The sequence below is a fragment of the Mauremys reevesii genome, linkage group 12 (assembly GCF_016161935.1).
Source record: "Mauremys reevesii isolate NIE-2019 linkage group 12, ASM1616193v1, whole genome shotgun sequence".
In the NCBI taxonomy this organism is placed as follows: domain Eukaryota; kingdom Metazoa; phylum Chordata; order Testudines; family Geoemydidae; genus Mauremys; species Mauremys reevesii.
Genome location: NC_052634.1, coordinates 2389945 through 2403609, shown reverse-complemented (window position 1 = coordinate 2403609; position 13665 = coordinate 2389945). Strand labels below are relative to the sequence as shown.

The window sequence follows — 13665 nt, the reverse complement described above, 5'->3', positions numbered from 1 at the left end:
CCAGCGTGCCACCCGGCAGTGCAGTCCTGCCCCGGCCCTCGGGGCAGCTAGCCCGGACACTGCCTGCCCCCAGAGCCAGGGCAGACCGCAGCTGGCTCCAGTGCCCTGCCTGCCGATGCAAGCTGGACACAGGCCACTGGAGGTCACTCTTGTGCCATAGACAGAGTTGCAGCCTCCCCTGGGCCCAGCTGGTCAGGGAGCTCAGGACAGGCTGGGGTGTGGAGCATCTCTGCTGGCAGCACTCACCTGGGGCCCACCCCCGAGGAGGGGAGAGCCAGATAAGGAGGCGGCTGCAGGGAGTTAGGGTCTTTGCAAAGCAGGGAAGGGAGCCCTGTCACTGCTCTGCACTGACCACGGCAGGGCGTCGAGTGTGTGTGTGTGTGTGTACACACACACACAGCCTTGGCCCCGGTTTTCTGAGGGATTTCCCAACTCCCTGATGGCGCCTGACCCTGAGTATGTCTGGCAGCAAGAAAGTGCACCATAAATGCAACCCCCCTCCTCGGACCGGCCAAGCCACCCCGCTGACCTTTGCCCAAACGTCCCCTGGAGGCCGCTTCCTGGGGCGGTATAAAAGCGTGAAGCCGGGGCTCTAGCTGCTTAGTAAAGCCCAGGAAGCAACGCAGCCAGGTAAGCCTGGAGTTTGACATGTTAGATCCTGGGGCTGGGGCTGGGGGGACATGGCTGGGGCTCGTGCCTCCTGGGGGTGAGTCAGCTGCATTTCAAGCCGCAGAGCATCACTGCAAAGGAAAAGCAGCTCTGGCTGCAAGCGGGGAGGAGATAACAGGGAAAAGCCAGTCCTGCCCCCAGTGAACCAGCCTCCAGAGTCCCCGTAGGATGCCCTGGGAATGCCGCTGAGCAGCAGCTGCTGCCTTGCGCTAAGCTCTGTGCACACCCACGAACAGCGGGTGCAGGCGGCTGCCTGGTCTGCCCTGGGCAGGGGCACTCCCTACCCCTGGGAGGTGTGTGCAGCTTAATGGCACGACCCCCGGCATGCAGACAGGACCATCAAACCTTCCTGTGTGTGTTCTGAGCCAGCCGCAAAGCGCTGCTCCGGGGCCTGCGCTCGCGGGCCAGGGGCCCTGGGAACAGGCCACATCACTGGCTCTGATGCTGGGGAGAGCAGGCCAGGACCCAATCGGCCTGAAGGGACTCTGTGTTCTGCCTGCTGTGGCTGGGGCCGTCAGCCCTCTGCCTGTGCTGGGGAAGCTGCCAGCCTTTCTCCCCGCCACACACATGCTGCAGCCTGTGGAGCCAGAGAGCAGGGAGCTGCTGCAGGCGGAGACCCCAGGCAGCCCGGCTTCGCAGAGCCAGTGTGCGTGTGGGGAGACAGTGTCCTTCCCCCAGCTTGGTGCTGCTGGGCTGGGGCATGCGTGGGGGACAGACAGGGGTGCCTGTTTATTCTGAGCCCCCTTGTTTCCAAGCTGTGGAGCTGAACCCTGCTGCACGCTCTGCCCCCATAGCTCAACTCGCAGCGGCCGCCCGCTTCCTGGCTCCCCAGGTGCCAGGCTGGGGTGTGAGTGCTGGCCCTGACACTGTGCAGCCCGCTGGGTTTGCAGCCGCTGGCTCCTGGGGCAGGCTGTGCCTACATGTCCAGAGGGCACCGCGAGAGGCCTGGGGGGCTCGGTGCACCACACCCAGTGGGGGGCATGGGAGGGGGGTGCCATTACACCGGGTGAGGGTGCTGTCACTGGGATGGCCCCTGCAGCCCTTCACCGCTCTGCTGCTCTCTCCTCAGCCCGCACCATGAAGGCCCTGCTCCTCCTCGCGCTCCTCGGCCTGGCACTGCTCGCTGCCGTGGCACGTAAGAGCCGCCACCCCTCTGGGGGCGAGGGAAAGGGGGGCAGAGTTGGGCGGCGGGGGTGGGAGGAAGGAATCAGGTATAAGCAAGAGATGGAAAGGGTGGGAGGAGCAGGTTGGGGGGTGAGGTGGGGAGGAGGGAAGGGGAATCACGCAGCCATGGAAGTGCTGTTAGTTCCGAGGCAGCAGGAGGCACAGAGAGATTCACAGAAATGCAGGGCTGGAAGGGAGCTCCAGAGCCACCCAGCCCATCCCCCTGCGCTGAGGCAGGACCAGACAACCTAGATCGTCCCTGCCAGCTGTTTGTCCAACGTGTTCTTAAAAACCCCCAGTGCCGGGGATTCCACAGCCTCCCTTGGGAGCCTGGTTCAGACCTTAACTAGCCTTAATTAGACATTTTTACCTATTCTCTAACCTAAATCTCCCCTGGCTGCAGAGTAAACCCATTGCTTCTTGTCCTGCCTTCAGTGGACATGGAGAACAACTGATCCCCGCCCTGTTTATAACGGCCCTTCGTGTGTTTGAGGACTGGCATCAGGTCCCTCCCCCATCTTCTTTTCTCAAGACTAAACGTTCTGATTTTTCACCTTGCCTTGTAGGCCAGGTTTTCTAAACCTTTGATCATGTTTGGAGAGAGTGCAGAGAAGAGCAACAGTTTGTCCACATCGCTCCTAAAGCTGGGGCAGCCAGAACTGGACACAGGACTCCAGCTGTCCGAGTAGAGCAGGACAGTTCTTGCCCATACAACACTCCTGTTAATACCCCCCAGAACCTCCCACTACCCCCTCCCCACACGGCTTGGTTTGTGCTTGCAGAGGCGGCCACCCCTGGGGAGGAGGAAACCATCGTGAAGAAGGTGCAAGATTATGTCCACCAGGTGGCGCAGACGGCCAAGGACACCTTAACCAAGGTCCAGGAATCCGAGGTGGCTCAGCAGGCCAGGTGCGCCCCCCCCCCCTCCAATCCCTTCTGACCCCGGGATCTCCCCCACCTCCCACCACAAGCCCTTCCCCATCCCACGCCTGCCCAGGCACAGCCAGCATCTGGAGAACCCTGGCGACCAGGCTAGGGGCAGATACAGGGCTGGGCAGTGCCCAGCAGCCCCTGGAGCTGCAGAGATCTGCCCCAGCAAGCAGGAGCCCTCAGCCCCCTGCTCACCAGTGTGGAACACGCTGGGATACAACCCTGGGCCCAGGAGGCCGGTGACAAAGCTCCTGTGACCTTGAGTGTCCCACAGCTGCAGGTGAGGGCCCTGGGCGCTGCAGGGTCAGCACCCGAGTGGCACCCGTCCTGGCTGAGGCCCCCGAGCAGCTGGTCTGCGCACAGTGCCTCTCCCGAGAGGCAAACACCTGGCTGGCTCTTGTACTCAGCCGCCTTTCCAGGAGCTGGGGGCGCTCCGCTGGGAGAGGGAGCCATCACGCCGAGGCAATGGGGTGCAGCGAACCCCAAGCGCTGACTGCCCCAGAATGCAAACTGGTTAATCCAGGGGCATAGGCAGGAGACAGCAGGGGGCGCAGTCCAGTCCCTCTCAGGACACAAAATACCCCATGAGTCGGTCGTCTAATTGGCAGCTCAGTGAAAGGGCAGGGACTGAATGGGCCATGGACAGATGGTCCCTCTGTGAGCCCAGGACAGGATGGGGGAAGCTGGTTCTGTGGCTAAGTGCACCAGTCCCATTGCTCCAGCACAGTCCCCAGCCTACAGGGGGATGCCCTGCGGCCAAGGGGTTTCTCAGAGATCCAGGCTAGGCAGCGTGATTATAAAAGCCATGCCCCACCCAGCAGCGACCCTGCGCTGCTTATTAAAGCAGCATTTTATAGCAAAGGGACAGCCACAGAGCCCCGTATACTGTCCTTCCCTCTCTGCCCCCGCACCGCATGGGTGTATCTCACAGCTTGATTGCACTGAGTCATGTTATTCAAGTGGCTATGTTAGACCTTTGCATATAGGGTCCCCCTTTCAATATAACCTCCTCCTCTGCTCCCCCCTCCCATGTGCTTACTCCCTCAGGGACTGGGTCAATATGCGTGCTGAGGACATACACCAGTTTTGGGATGTGCTAAAGGACAAGTTCTCTGCGCTCTGGGAGCTACAGCCACCGGGGCAGTGAGCCCCTCATCAGCAGCTCTGGTTGGGTTCTCAGCTGAGTGAGTGCAGGTGCAGGATGCGCAATGCAAATTGTAAACAAATTGGCTCTGGGCAGAGCGCCCAGCATCCGTCCATCTAAGCGCTCTCCCACCTGCCTGCCTGTCTGTCCAGTAACTCAATCTCCACTCAGCGTGGCGTGTTCATATGCTACTTCCACTGGGGCCCAGGAGTTTTGGTACCAGCTGGTGTGTTGGTTTGGAGGGGCAGGGTTTTTTTCCCCTTATAAAACATCATAACTCAAAGTTTATCATGTGTCTTGCAATAAAATGAAGTAAACTTGAGCTGCATTTGGTGGGCTTTACTGGAGTGTTGCAGTGAGAGCGTACACAGCGAACAGGCTCCCAGGAGCAAGCAGGACCAGGTTTGAGGAGCTGTTAGCATTCGCTGTGCAATACCCATCATTAGGTAAAGGCAGTGTTTGATTTTGGCAGGGCTGAGTCCTGGCACCTCTTTCATTACAACTTAAGCACTGGGTAAAAGAAAAAGACTCATCGGAACCAACTAGCATTTGGGAACAATTGCCCAGAATGGGATTTACTGGCCAATGAATCACCAACCCCCAGGCTAGGCCTCGGGTGAGTGCCCTGGCTCCCAGTCCAGCCCCTACCCCAGGGATGCCCATGCTTGGCACATCCCAGCTCGCTGCATAGCAATGAATGAAGTCAGCATTAGGCCTACTGTGCATGCCCCCGCCCCCTTGTGCCACCTGCTTTTCTTGGGTACCTAGGAACTGCAGCTGTTTCTAGTGGAAGGACGACCGGGGAATGGGGTGCTGGTTACCTGGGGAAACCTGGCCCCATGGGAAGATGCTGCTTTAACAATGGCAGCCTAGAATATGCTTTGAGGTAGAGAACAAGGCCATTGCTGTGGTTGGGGGCTCCCCGCCCAAGACACCGGAAAGGGGGCTGGATTTTTAGAAATTCCTCAGGATCAGGCCCCTTCAAGGTGTCTGAAAATTTTGGGCCAGCGCGCAGGGTGGCTGTTCTCCCAGCTAGCATCTTGATGGGGCTTTGTCTAAGCCTGCAGCCAGCATAGCCGGGTGGGCGGTTATTGTACGCTGACCCCAGAGCTGTGCAACACGGCTGCCCTCCGCAGACCCCCACCCAGTGGGCCCATGGCCTGGCGCTGGCACTGGCGGGTTGAAAGCAGATGGAAACAAGGCTTACAGGGGGCATAAAGGCTCAGGCTACAGCCAGCACTGCCGGGCGGCTGCCAGAGGCTGTCTCAGCGGCAGTGACCAGAGAGCTTCCGCTTTGCTGCAGAGGGGGAAGCTGGCACCAGGGCCCGGCCAGACACCCCATCTTGGTGTGATGCTGGGAGGGGGGTGGGTGTCGCGCACACACTAACCCCCAAGATGGCTGCAGGAGCAGGAGCAGCTGAGTGTGCAGAGCCAAGCTAACCGTCTCGCCCTGCTCAGCTCTGGTGAGGCCTTAGCTGGACAAATCAACCCTTTGTGCCTCACCTGCTCTGTCCTAGCCAGCTCCGCTAAGGGCCCTCAGCTCTGACGTGCTCTGGACCACATCCTGCTCCCCAGCTGCCAGCCCCAGCCGGCTGATGCTCCCCTCAGCAGCAGGTTTATAACAGCCCAGCTGAGTGCATCTCCTGTGCTCCATGCACAAGGGACACACTGAGCCTGAGGGGCTCATTCCCCTGGGGAGCTTCAATGGCCTCACCCCATGTCTGCTGCCCAGCGCCCCCTAGCCCCACATCCGCGTCTCCCTCGGGGCTCCCAGAGCTCTCAGGTTCGGCTGGGCGCTGGGAACCTCGAGGGAGGCTGGGCCTGCGGGAAGGTGATTCTGATCAACACCCCTGGGAAAGAGCCACCCTAGGGCAACCTCCCGCTCAGCTCAGGGTGCTCTGCAGGCCTGCATTGGGACTGCTAGAGCGTGGGAAAGGGAGCACCTGGGAGGGCTCCCCACAGGGTCCCCTCGCCCCATGTCGCCAGCAGACCATTCCTCTTCCTGCCCCCCAACCTCCCTCCTGGTCTGCACAGCCCCTCCCTTCCCTTCAGTAACCTGCAGCCCATGGACCCCCGTGAGCCCCACAGAGCTCCTATGTCTTCCCGGCCCCATAGTGCCCTCAGCCTCCCATTTGGTGCTCCCCCCGCCCCAGGAAATCCCCTGCAAACACAAGCTCCTGTAACTTAAATCACTTTTATTTGACAAAACAAAGCAACAAGAACGAAGAGTTCGGGGCGGGAGGTTGGGCAGGTGGGAGCCCCGAGCCTGGAACAGGGAGAGCAGCTCTGGGCAGGATGTTCCCAGCGGACTGGCCTTTGCCCTGTGCTGTGAAGCGTGTGCTGGTTTCCACCCCAGCCCCTGCCCCCCAGCAGAGGGACCCTCGTTCTACAGTGATTGATCAGTAAGTGACAGCCACAAAGGGCAGAGGCGCTGGGGGAAGGAGGGAGGTGAGCACACCTGGTGCCTTCACCCGGATGCACATTAGCAGCAGTGGAACGCAGGGCAGTGGCTGATCAATTGGGGGCTCATTGTGGCTAGGGGAGGGGGTGTCAGTCCCTGGCCTGGGGCCACTACTTGGCCTTGGCCACATTCTTTCGGAGGGTGTCCAGCAGGTTCAGGAAGCGGGTCTTGAGGTTCTCGGCATAGGGGGTCAGGCGCTCCTTGAAATCCTGCACGAGGGGCGTGACCTTCTCTCGGAAGGCGGTGAGGTGCTGGATCACCTTGGCCTGGTACTCGGCAGCCTGGGGGATGCCCTTCTCCCGAATCTCCTGCAGCTTCTGGGTCAGCTTCTGGCGCAGCTCGTCACTGTAGGGGGTCAGGTTCTTGCGCAGCTCGTCCACATGCCCACGCAGCCGGTCCCGGGCCTCCTCAGCCACGGGGGTCAGCTTCTGCTGCAGGACCTCCACATTCTTCTTGGTTATCTCCTTCAGCTCCTCACCGATGGGCGCCAGCTTCGTGCGATAGCTCTCCAGCTCCTCTGTCCACTTCTTGTAGAATTGCTCCAGGAAGGGCTGGATCTTCTGTTTCACCGCCTCCATCTCCTTGGTCAGCTCCTGCTTCAGGGCCTCGGTGTCCTTCATCCACAGCCCCAAGGTCTCCTTATAGACGGGAGCCAGGTCCTCCTGCAGTTTCTGCGCCGCCACTGTCAGGGAGTCCAGGTTGTCAGCCAGCTTCAGGCTGCAGGGGAAACAGGGCTGGGGTTACACACTGCTGCATGGCCTCTCCCCTGGCACAGCCCAGGGAGGCCTGGAGATGCAGCCTTGTTCCCAGAAGGGATGGGACGGTACAGCCGGCAGATGGGCACTGCTCCCAGCCACTGCCTTATGGGACTAACACCGGGAGCTGGGAACTCCCGCGCACTAATCCCAGCTCTACCGCCGCCTCCCTCTGGCCAGTCACCCCACCCCACAGGTTCAGAAGGGTTCACACATTTTGGGTGCTCAGGTTGAGATGCCTGGGGCCTCAGCATGGCTGACACCCCAGCTCTGGGCCAAGTCAATGGTAGAATTAACCTCTTCCATGCCTCAGTTTCCCCAGACAACCTGGGACGACAAGGCTCACTCAGTGGAAGGAGGGAGAGTGCCAGATCCACCGCAATGGTGAGGGGTGTCACAGCTGTCAGCTGCTGTGCAGTGCGGGCCACCGGGCACCCCACAGTGACAAAGCCCCCTTAGCTCCATGAGCAGGGCTTGTGGTCACCACTAGCTGCTGGGTCCTAGGGCCTGACACACACAGTGGAGCAGTTCCCATTCCAACCAGCAGAGGGCAGTGGTGCCACGTGGGGGGTGGCTTCAGAACCGGGGGCATCACAGACTGCACATGTAGGGCCCAAGGCTATAGGGCTGGGGCTGGTGCTGGCCCTCCTAACAGCCTGCTCCTCCCCAGAGTCAGCTACTTACTCAAGCTGTTTGCCAACTGCAGAGGCCTCAAACTGGGCAATGGCTTCCTTGCCACTGGCCTTGACGGTCTCCAGGTAGACCTGGACCATGTCCCTGAACTGATCCAGGGGTGTCTGCGGGTCGTCATGCTGCCAGAAGTAGCGAGCCTGAGTCCCTGCAAGGAAAGCACAAGAGGGCTCAGGACCAGCTCCCCAAACCCCACTCCGGAGACACTCCCCACCTCCTGCCAGATCTGTCCCTGGGCTGGAGCTGGCAGCTGCCTGCGCTACCAACCGCAGGCGTGGCAGACGGTGCCTGGCTGTTCCAGCCCCCTAGGCGGGAAGGGTTTCCTGGGGGAGCCTGGCTGGTTTTACACGTCTCTGGTTTGGAGAGGTTACAGGCTGGGTCCTTCAACCAGGGGCAGTGGGCTCACCTGGCCCAGCCAAAATTATTGCTCCAGAGCTCCTGGCTCCCAAACCTCTGCCCGCTGGCCCACCCTGCCAACCCGAGTGTGCCCCCCGCTCTCCCTGCTGCACGTGGCTCGTCTCTGCTCCCTGGCCCAGACAGGGGCTGTTTTACAGCAGGGTCGTCTCCAAACCGCTTGTAGGGTCGCTCTAGGCTGGATGCCTTCTGCAGAGACTGCCGGGGCCTGGCCACTTGCAGAGCAAGGCAGACGGGTCTACCCAGGGCTCTGACTTCTGGGCCTGGACACGGCTCCTCCGCCCTCCCTGCTCAGGGTGTCTGGATTCACACCCCCTTCGAGACGCGTGCTGGCTTTTGGCCCTACCTGTGAGGAACACCAGGGCGAGGATCACAGCGGATCTCATCTTCGGCTGCGTCTCTCAACCTGGAGAAGGCAAAAGAGTTGGGGGCTCAATAGAAACTGCTTAACAGAGCGAGGAGGTGCCAGTCGATGATCGATCACCGGAGGACGGTGACAATCTGGGACAAGCCTGGCTCCTTTTGCCATTATCCCCCCCCATAACCCCCAGGGGAGACCCACTTACCCACCTGGCACTGCCCCATTCTGCCCCTGCCCACTTAAGGCGTCTCAGGGCTCTGCACCAGCCTGACTGGCGGGACCATGTAACAAAGGCCATTGGTGCCTTTACAACGGGGCGAGCAAGCGCCCAGAGGGAGGCAATGGGTGTAGGGCTCGTGATCTTTCTGCTTCCCAGCCATGCTGCTGCTGCCAGTTCTCCCAGGGTGGAGTGAGGCTAGCACCTCCTCTCCATCACCTCTCACAGCAGTTAAACATGCCCTGAGCGTAACCTCCCAGGACGGAGGGAGGCTCCCAGCGCAGCAGGGCCGCACAGAGAGCAGCTCCAGGCCCCAGGACCGGGCAGGACTCCCCAGCTCTCACCAGGAACCGTTCCCAGCAAGTCACAGTCATAGAAGGATTGAGGCGCTTACCAGTTTCGCTGCCTCCTGCTGCTGCTGCTCCTCCTCCTGAGTGTGGCTTGTGCGTCCCCAATGCTGCTATTTATACTGGAGAGGGGATTTATCACGGAGATAAGCTCAGGAAAGCACTCCCAAGTTCTGATTATGTGGCGCTTAGAGTTCAAGGATCGAACACATCCCCGCTGTGGATGGGTGCGATCAAGGAGCAACTGCCTGGGAGGACAAACAGGCAGAGGGAGCCTCCAGACCAGCTAGGCTGTTTACACTTCGGCTGACCTAGATTTTCCACCAGCCCCATTGGGACCCCTCCCTACCCCCGGCCCTTCAGAAGCCCCTGAGATTCGATGGGAGCCAGTGGGCAAGATTTGCATCCTCAGGGATTCAGCTTTGTTTTCTCAGGACACCTCAGGCCCTCGTCTGTTTCTTTTGAAACAATGAGAGGTGCACTAGCCACCACGTACTCCCTGCCCCCCCGCCCAGCTCTAAAGTAACCACTCGCAGGTCGCCTCGTGTGCCCAGCACAGGTCAGGCCAGCGCTCAGGCAAATGGGAACCTGCCAGGCAGATAGTGCCGAGTTCTGTGGTGGTGTGTGCAATGGGGGGCATAGGACCACTGGAATGGAGGTGGGGCTCAAAGTCTGGAATACCAAATGCTCTGGCCTCCCAGTACCCTGCCACGGCCTCTGACAAACTCCCTCAATCCCCAGGCTCAGCCCTGGGGACGACCTCCAGAGCCGAGACTATCCTAAGGCAAGCCACCTACCTAAGCATTATCCTGAGGAACATGGGGCTCGCCCCATCGCACTTCCCCTCTGGCCCGTATCAACTCCTTTTTCTGGCCATTTAAACTGACAGGATTCCTCACAGCCACGGCAGGAGGCAGCCCTCCTCAGCAGCCCAACCTATAGAGTGCCCCATGGGCGGCACGACCCTGCGTTCAACTGGCCGCAGGCCGTGTGGTGTGAAGGGGGGGGATTAGGTCAGCCCTGGGCAGCGACCTGGCAATTGGTGCAATCTGGTCCGTTGCAAGGGAAAGGATTTGCTCTTCGCAGACATGGGCATGAGCTGCTGGAGACAAGAGGGCAGAGAATTCACCCAAACTGCACCAAGGGGATCCAATCATGGGGCTGGCAAGGGCTCCTGCTGGTAGACACCAGCATGCTCTGCATTTACTGCACCAGTTGCTTCATCATCACACATGGCTGGTCCAGCTGGCTCCCGCCTTTCTGGCCTGGCTCACAGAGAGAAACAGCACAAGGATGGGGTGGATCTGGGGCACCCGGGGCAGGAGCTGCCCCAGACAGAGAATGAACAGGCACCTGCCGGTCTCCAGCCACACCAGTGCTGAGGACGCTCTGGGACAAGCCATTCCCTTTCCCCTGGCCCAGAACAGACCTTTCCTGGTGGAGTTCTGGACACTCTCCTAAGGCCTTTCTTTATTCCCGCGCTGTGGGCATCATTCCCCCTCCAGCTGTGAGCGCCCATCCCACAGTCCAGGCAGATCGCTCTGGCCAGGCCTGGCTGGGGCAGGAAGGGCTGTTGGTGATTCACCAAGTGACTGACTTCCTCCCTCCAGCACCGCGCGAGAGAGAGAGAGTCTCTCTCTCTTCCCCCCACCCCCCAATCTGGTCAGGAGATGACACCAAGGAGTTGTTAAAGCCCACAGGAGTATAGCCCGGTGTCCTGGAAACAACCCCAAGGTGGGCCATTCCATCCCAAATCACTAACCCCCCCCTGCAGTTTCAGCTGTGTACGTAATTCCCTTCTCCTTCCTATTGCTGGCACCAAGCAGGTACCTTGCTCCACTCCCAAGGTGGCCCCATTTCAGTTATGGGTTAAATCTCTCTGCCTAGGGAACTGGACTCACTGAGACGCCATTTAACCGGCAGCTTCTTCTGCAGCTGTGTTCTGTTTCTTCACACTCTGGCTCGGAAGTGACACAAGGCTACACAGAGGATGGATGGATACCACCCCTACTGATGCTGAGAGTTGATTTGCAGTAGAGCAATCACATGGATGTTAAAGAGAGGGAAGAACAATAACACAGCTATAGTCCGGTTGTGCTGGGATAGGACAAACAGCTCCCAAGACTGAGTTTGTCATCAAGAGACGAGAACCGGGGGAGAGAAAGCAAGTGATAATGGAGGTCCCAGAGCAGCAGGGACTCATCTCCAAGCACTGCATGGACCGGAGGAGCTTAGACAGTGAATGATCTTACAGACAGATACTCACAGGATCCACAACGTGAGCTTTAGACAGTGCACTATCAATTCCCACTCTGAATCCCTTTGCTTTGCTCTCTATCTTCTCTGCGGGGGCAGGGCGGGTAAACAAGAGATTTCAGAGAAACAGATCAGAGCACAATTACCAGGAACCTGAAGGCACTATAAAATACAGGCACGTCTTCATTTCATCATCTGAAGCTGGGATAAATTAGCCAGAGAGACAGAACATGCAAATCCTGCCCATATCTGCTGAGTAAGTTTATTAGCAAAGCAGATAACATCTCATACCAGAAGCCATGGAGCTTCTTAAGTGAGGTCTGTGCTACCTTTAAAAACAATTGGCTGCATGTGGATGCACAACGAAGTCGATCCATTGACAGTCAATGTATTAAAGGTCAACTAGCCTACGGAAGTGCTTGCCCATTTGCAAAGAATTGGCAAAGACCTTCCCACCCCGACACTTCCCTACACCCAGCCCCTGACCACGCACCTTCCAGCAATGTGTCAGTACAGTGGTTTCCAACCTTTTTTCATTTGCGGACCCCTAAAAAATGTTGAATAGAGGCGTGGAGCCCTTTGGAAATCTTAGACAGTCTGTGGACCAAAGGCTGAAAACCGCTGTGTTAGTACGTTTCATCCTGAGGTGTTCAGCTCAGGTGGTGCTCAGCAGGTCGAGGGAGTCTGTTTATGCAGGAGCCCCCATTCTGTCTATTTCAGCTTTGAAAAGTCAGGAGATCACCAGCAAGGGTGATTTCATATGGCAGGTTGGATAACAGACAAACATGTAGCAACTGGAGAGCAGCCAACCCTGGCACACTGCAGCTTTCAACTTCTGGGACGCTATTCAGAGAATCCAAGTCGGATTCAGAGAATCCAATATCTGATGCTTCTCCTTTGCATCAGATATTGAGCAACAACACAAACAAGAGATCACAAGATCATAATCATGATTTTATTTGTCATGATCCCACTGTCCAACTAAGTTACTAGTTGCAAGTGACCCACAAAAAATGGACTAAAGAGTTACTGAAAGTTGTTTGTTTTTAGTCCAGCATAAACGAGGAAGAAAAAAATACTTCGGACATTTCCAAAAAACAGAAATAATAGCAAAGTATATTAATATACATTCAACATATACTGCGCGTATTGATTACTACAATACAAAGCAATGATAAAAAAGTGTGATACTGCGAAATGGCACGGTTAAGCAAGTCCCTGCTTTTCTTTTGGATGGCTACTGTAGGGCGGCTGTCAACTCTCCCAGAAATACAATGTCATGTAAACAAAAGGAAAACAAATCAAAGATATAGAGCAATGTCAAAAAGCCTTTCAGTGTTTCTTGGTACCTTCTCACTGATCCGGCAAGCCCTGTCTGGGTCCCCCACCCCCACCCCAACACACACCATCTATTTTACATGTTAAAGAAAATGTAACTTGACAACTACACACCAACCAAACCAGAGTGACATTAGGCTTTCTAGAAACATTGAGCTGGGAGGTACGTTTGTCAGTTGCGGATTTCTTCTCTCCCCTCCCCTCCTCTTCTCATTGCAGGTCTATTTATGACAATTGCTTTGGGGAAGAGATGCTGATAGCAAATTAACCTTTGCCATGCTGGTCTCACACTTCCTTCTGTGCAAATTCAGAGGGTTGGATTGATTTTTCCTTTATTTAAAAAAAAATTCCAAAAAAGTGTCAATAATAGGAATTTTCAGTTGTAGCTTTTAAAGTTCCAAAGGCAATGATGACACAAAAGACTCCCTTAGCCCCAACCACTGGAGGGGGCATTGGTTTCTATCAGTCAAGGAAAGAAATTCAAATGAATGAGAAAGAAGAGATCTATGCACATCTGAATTTGTATAAAGGAGAACACCACTTCTGCCACTGGCACAAGAGAAAAAACCAGTCACAATTACAATGTCATTAAAAAGAAATAAAATACTTTGAACAAAAGGTGCAAGTCACAATTCAAATAGAACAGAATCTAGTTAAAAATTTCTCTCAAACAGAAATTCCTTTTGTCTTTTATTAATAATAATAATTATTATAATAATAATAAAAACAACAACATTTACCATAAAACAATTCCTACATGATCAGGTGGAAAAGCTAGAAAAACAAAGAGAAACAACGGGTCGTCTTTACTTTAAACTGGGAGCTGGGGAAGGAAAAAAAAGGTCGTACATGGGTTTGAAAGGAAAAGGTATTTAAAAAGGAGGGGGGGAAACGATCCTTTTAGCACAATGACCAAAAA

The 13665-nt window shown here is 56.7% G+C and overlaps 2 protein-coding genes across 2 annotated transcripts; one reads left to right on the top strand and one right to left on the bottom strand.

Annotated features, from left to right (window-relative positions):
- The first annotated feature begins 483 nt into the window (after positions 1–483).
- On the top strand, positions 484–4193 carry APOC3 (apolipoprotein C3). The gene is made up of 4 exons (XM_039496804.1): positions 484–630; positions 1739–1804; positions 2616–2742; positions 3811–4193. Exons 2-4 carry the CDS (start codon positions 1747–1749, stop codon positions 3908–3910), a joined length of 285 nt encoding a protein of 94 aa, XP_039352738.1. The 5' UTR covers positions 484–630; positions 1739–1746; the 3' UTR covers positions 3911–4193.
- Positions 4194–6412: 2219 nt separating this feature from the next.
- APOA1 (apolipoprotein A1) lies at positions 6413–9483 on the bottom strand. The gene is made up of 4 exons (XM_039496223.1): positions 9200–9483; positions 8574–8633; positions 7808–7961; positions 6413–7085 (listed from the first exon to the last, which is right to left on the bottom strand). The coding sequence occupies exons 2-4, from the start codon at positions 8611–8613 to the stop codon at positions 6479–6481; spliced, it is 801 nt and encodes a 266-aa protein (XP_039352157.1). The 5' UTR covers positions 8614–8633; positions 9200–9483; the 3' UTR covers positions 6413–6478.
- Between the last annotated feature and the right edge of the window lie 4182 nt (positions 9484–13665).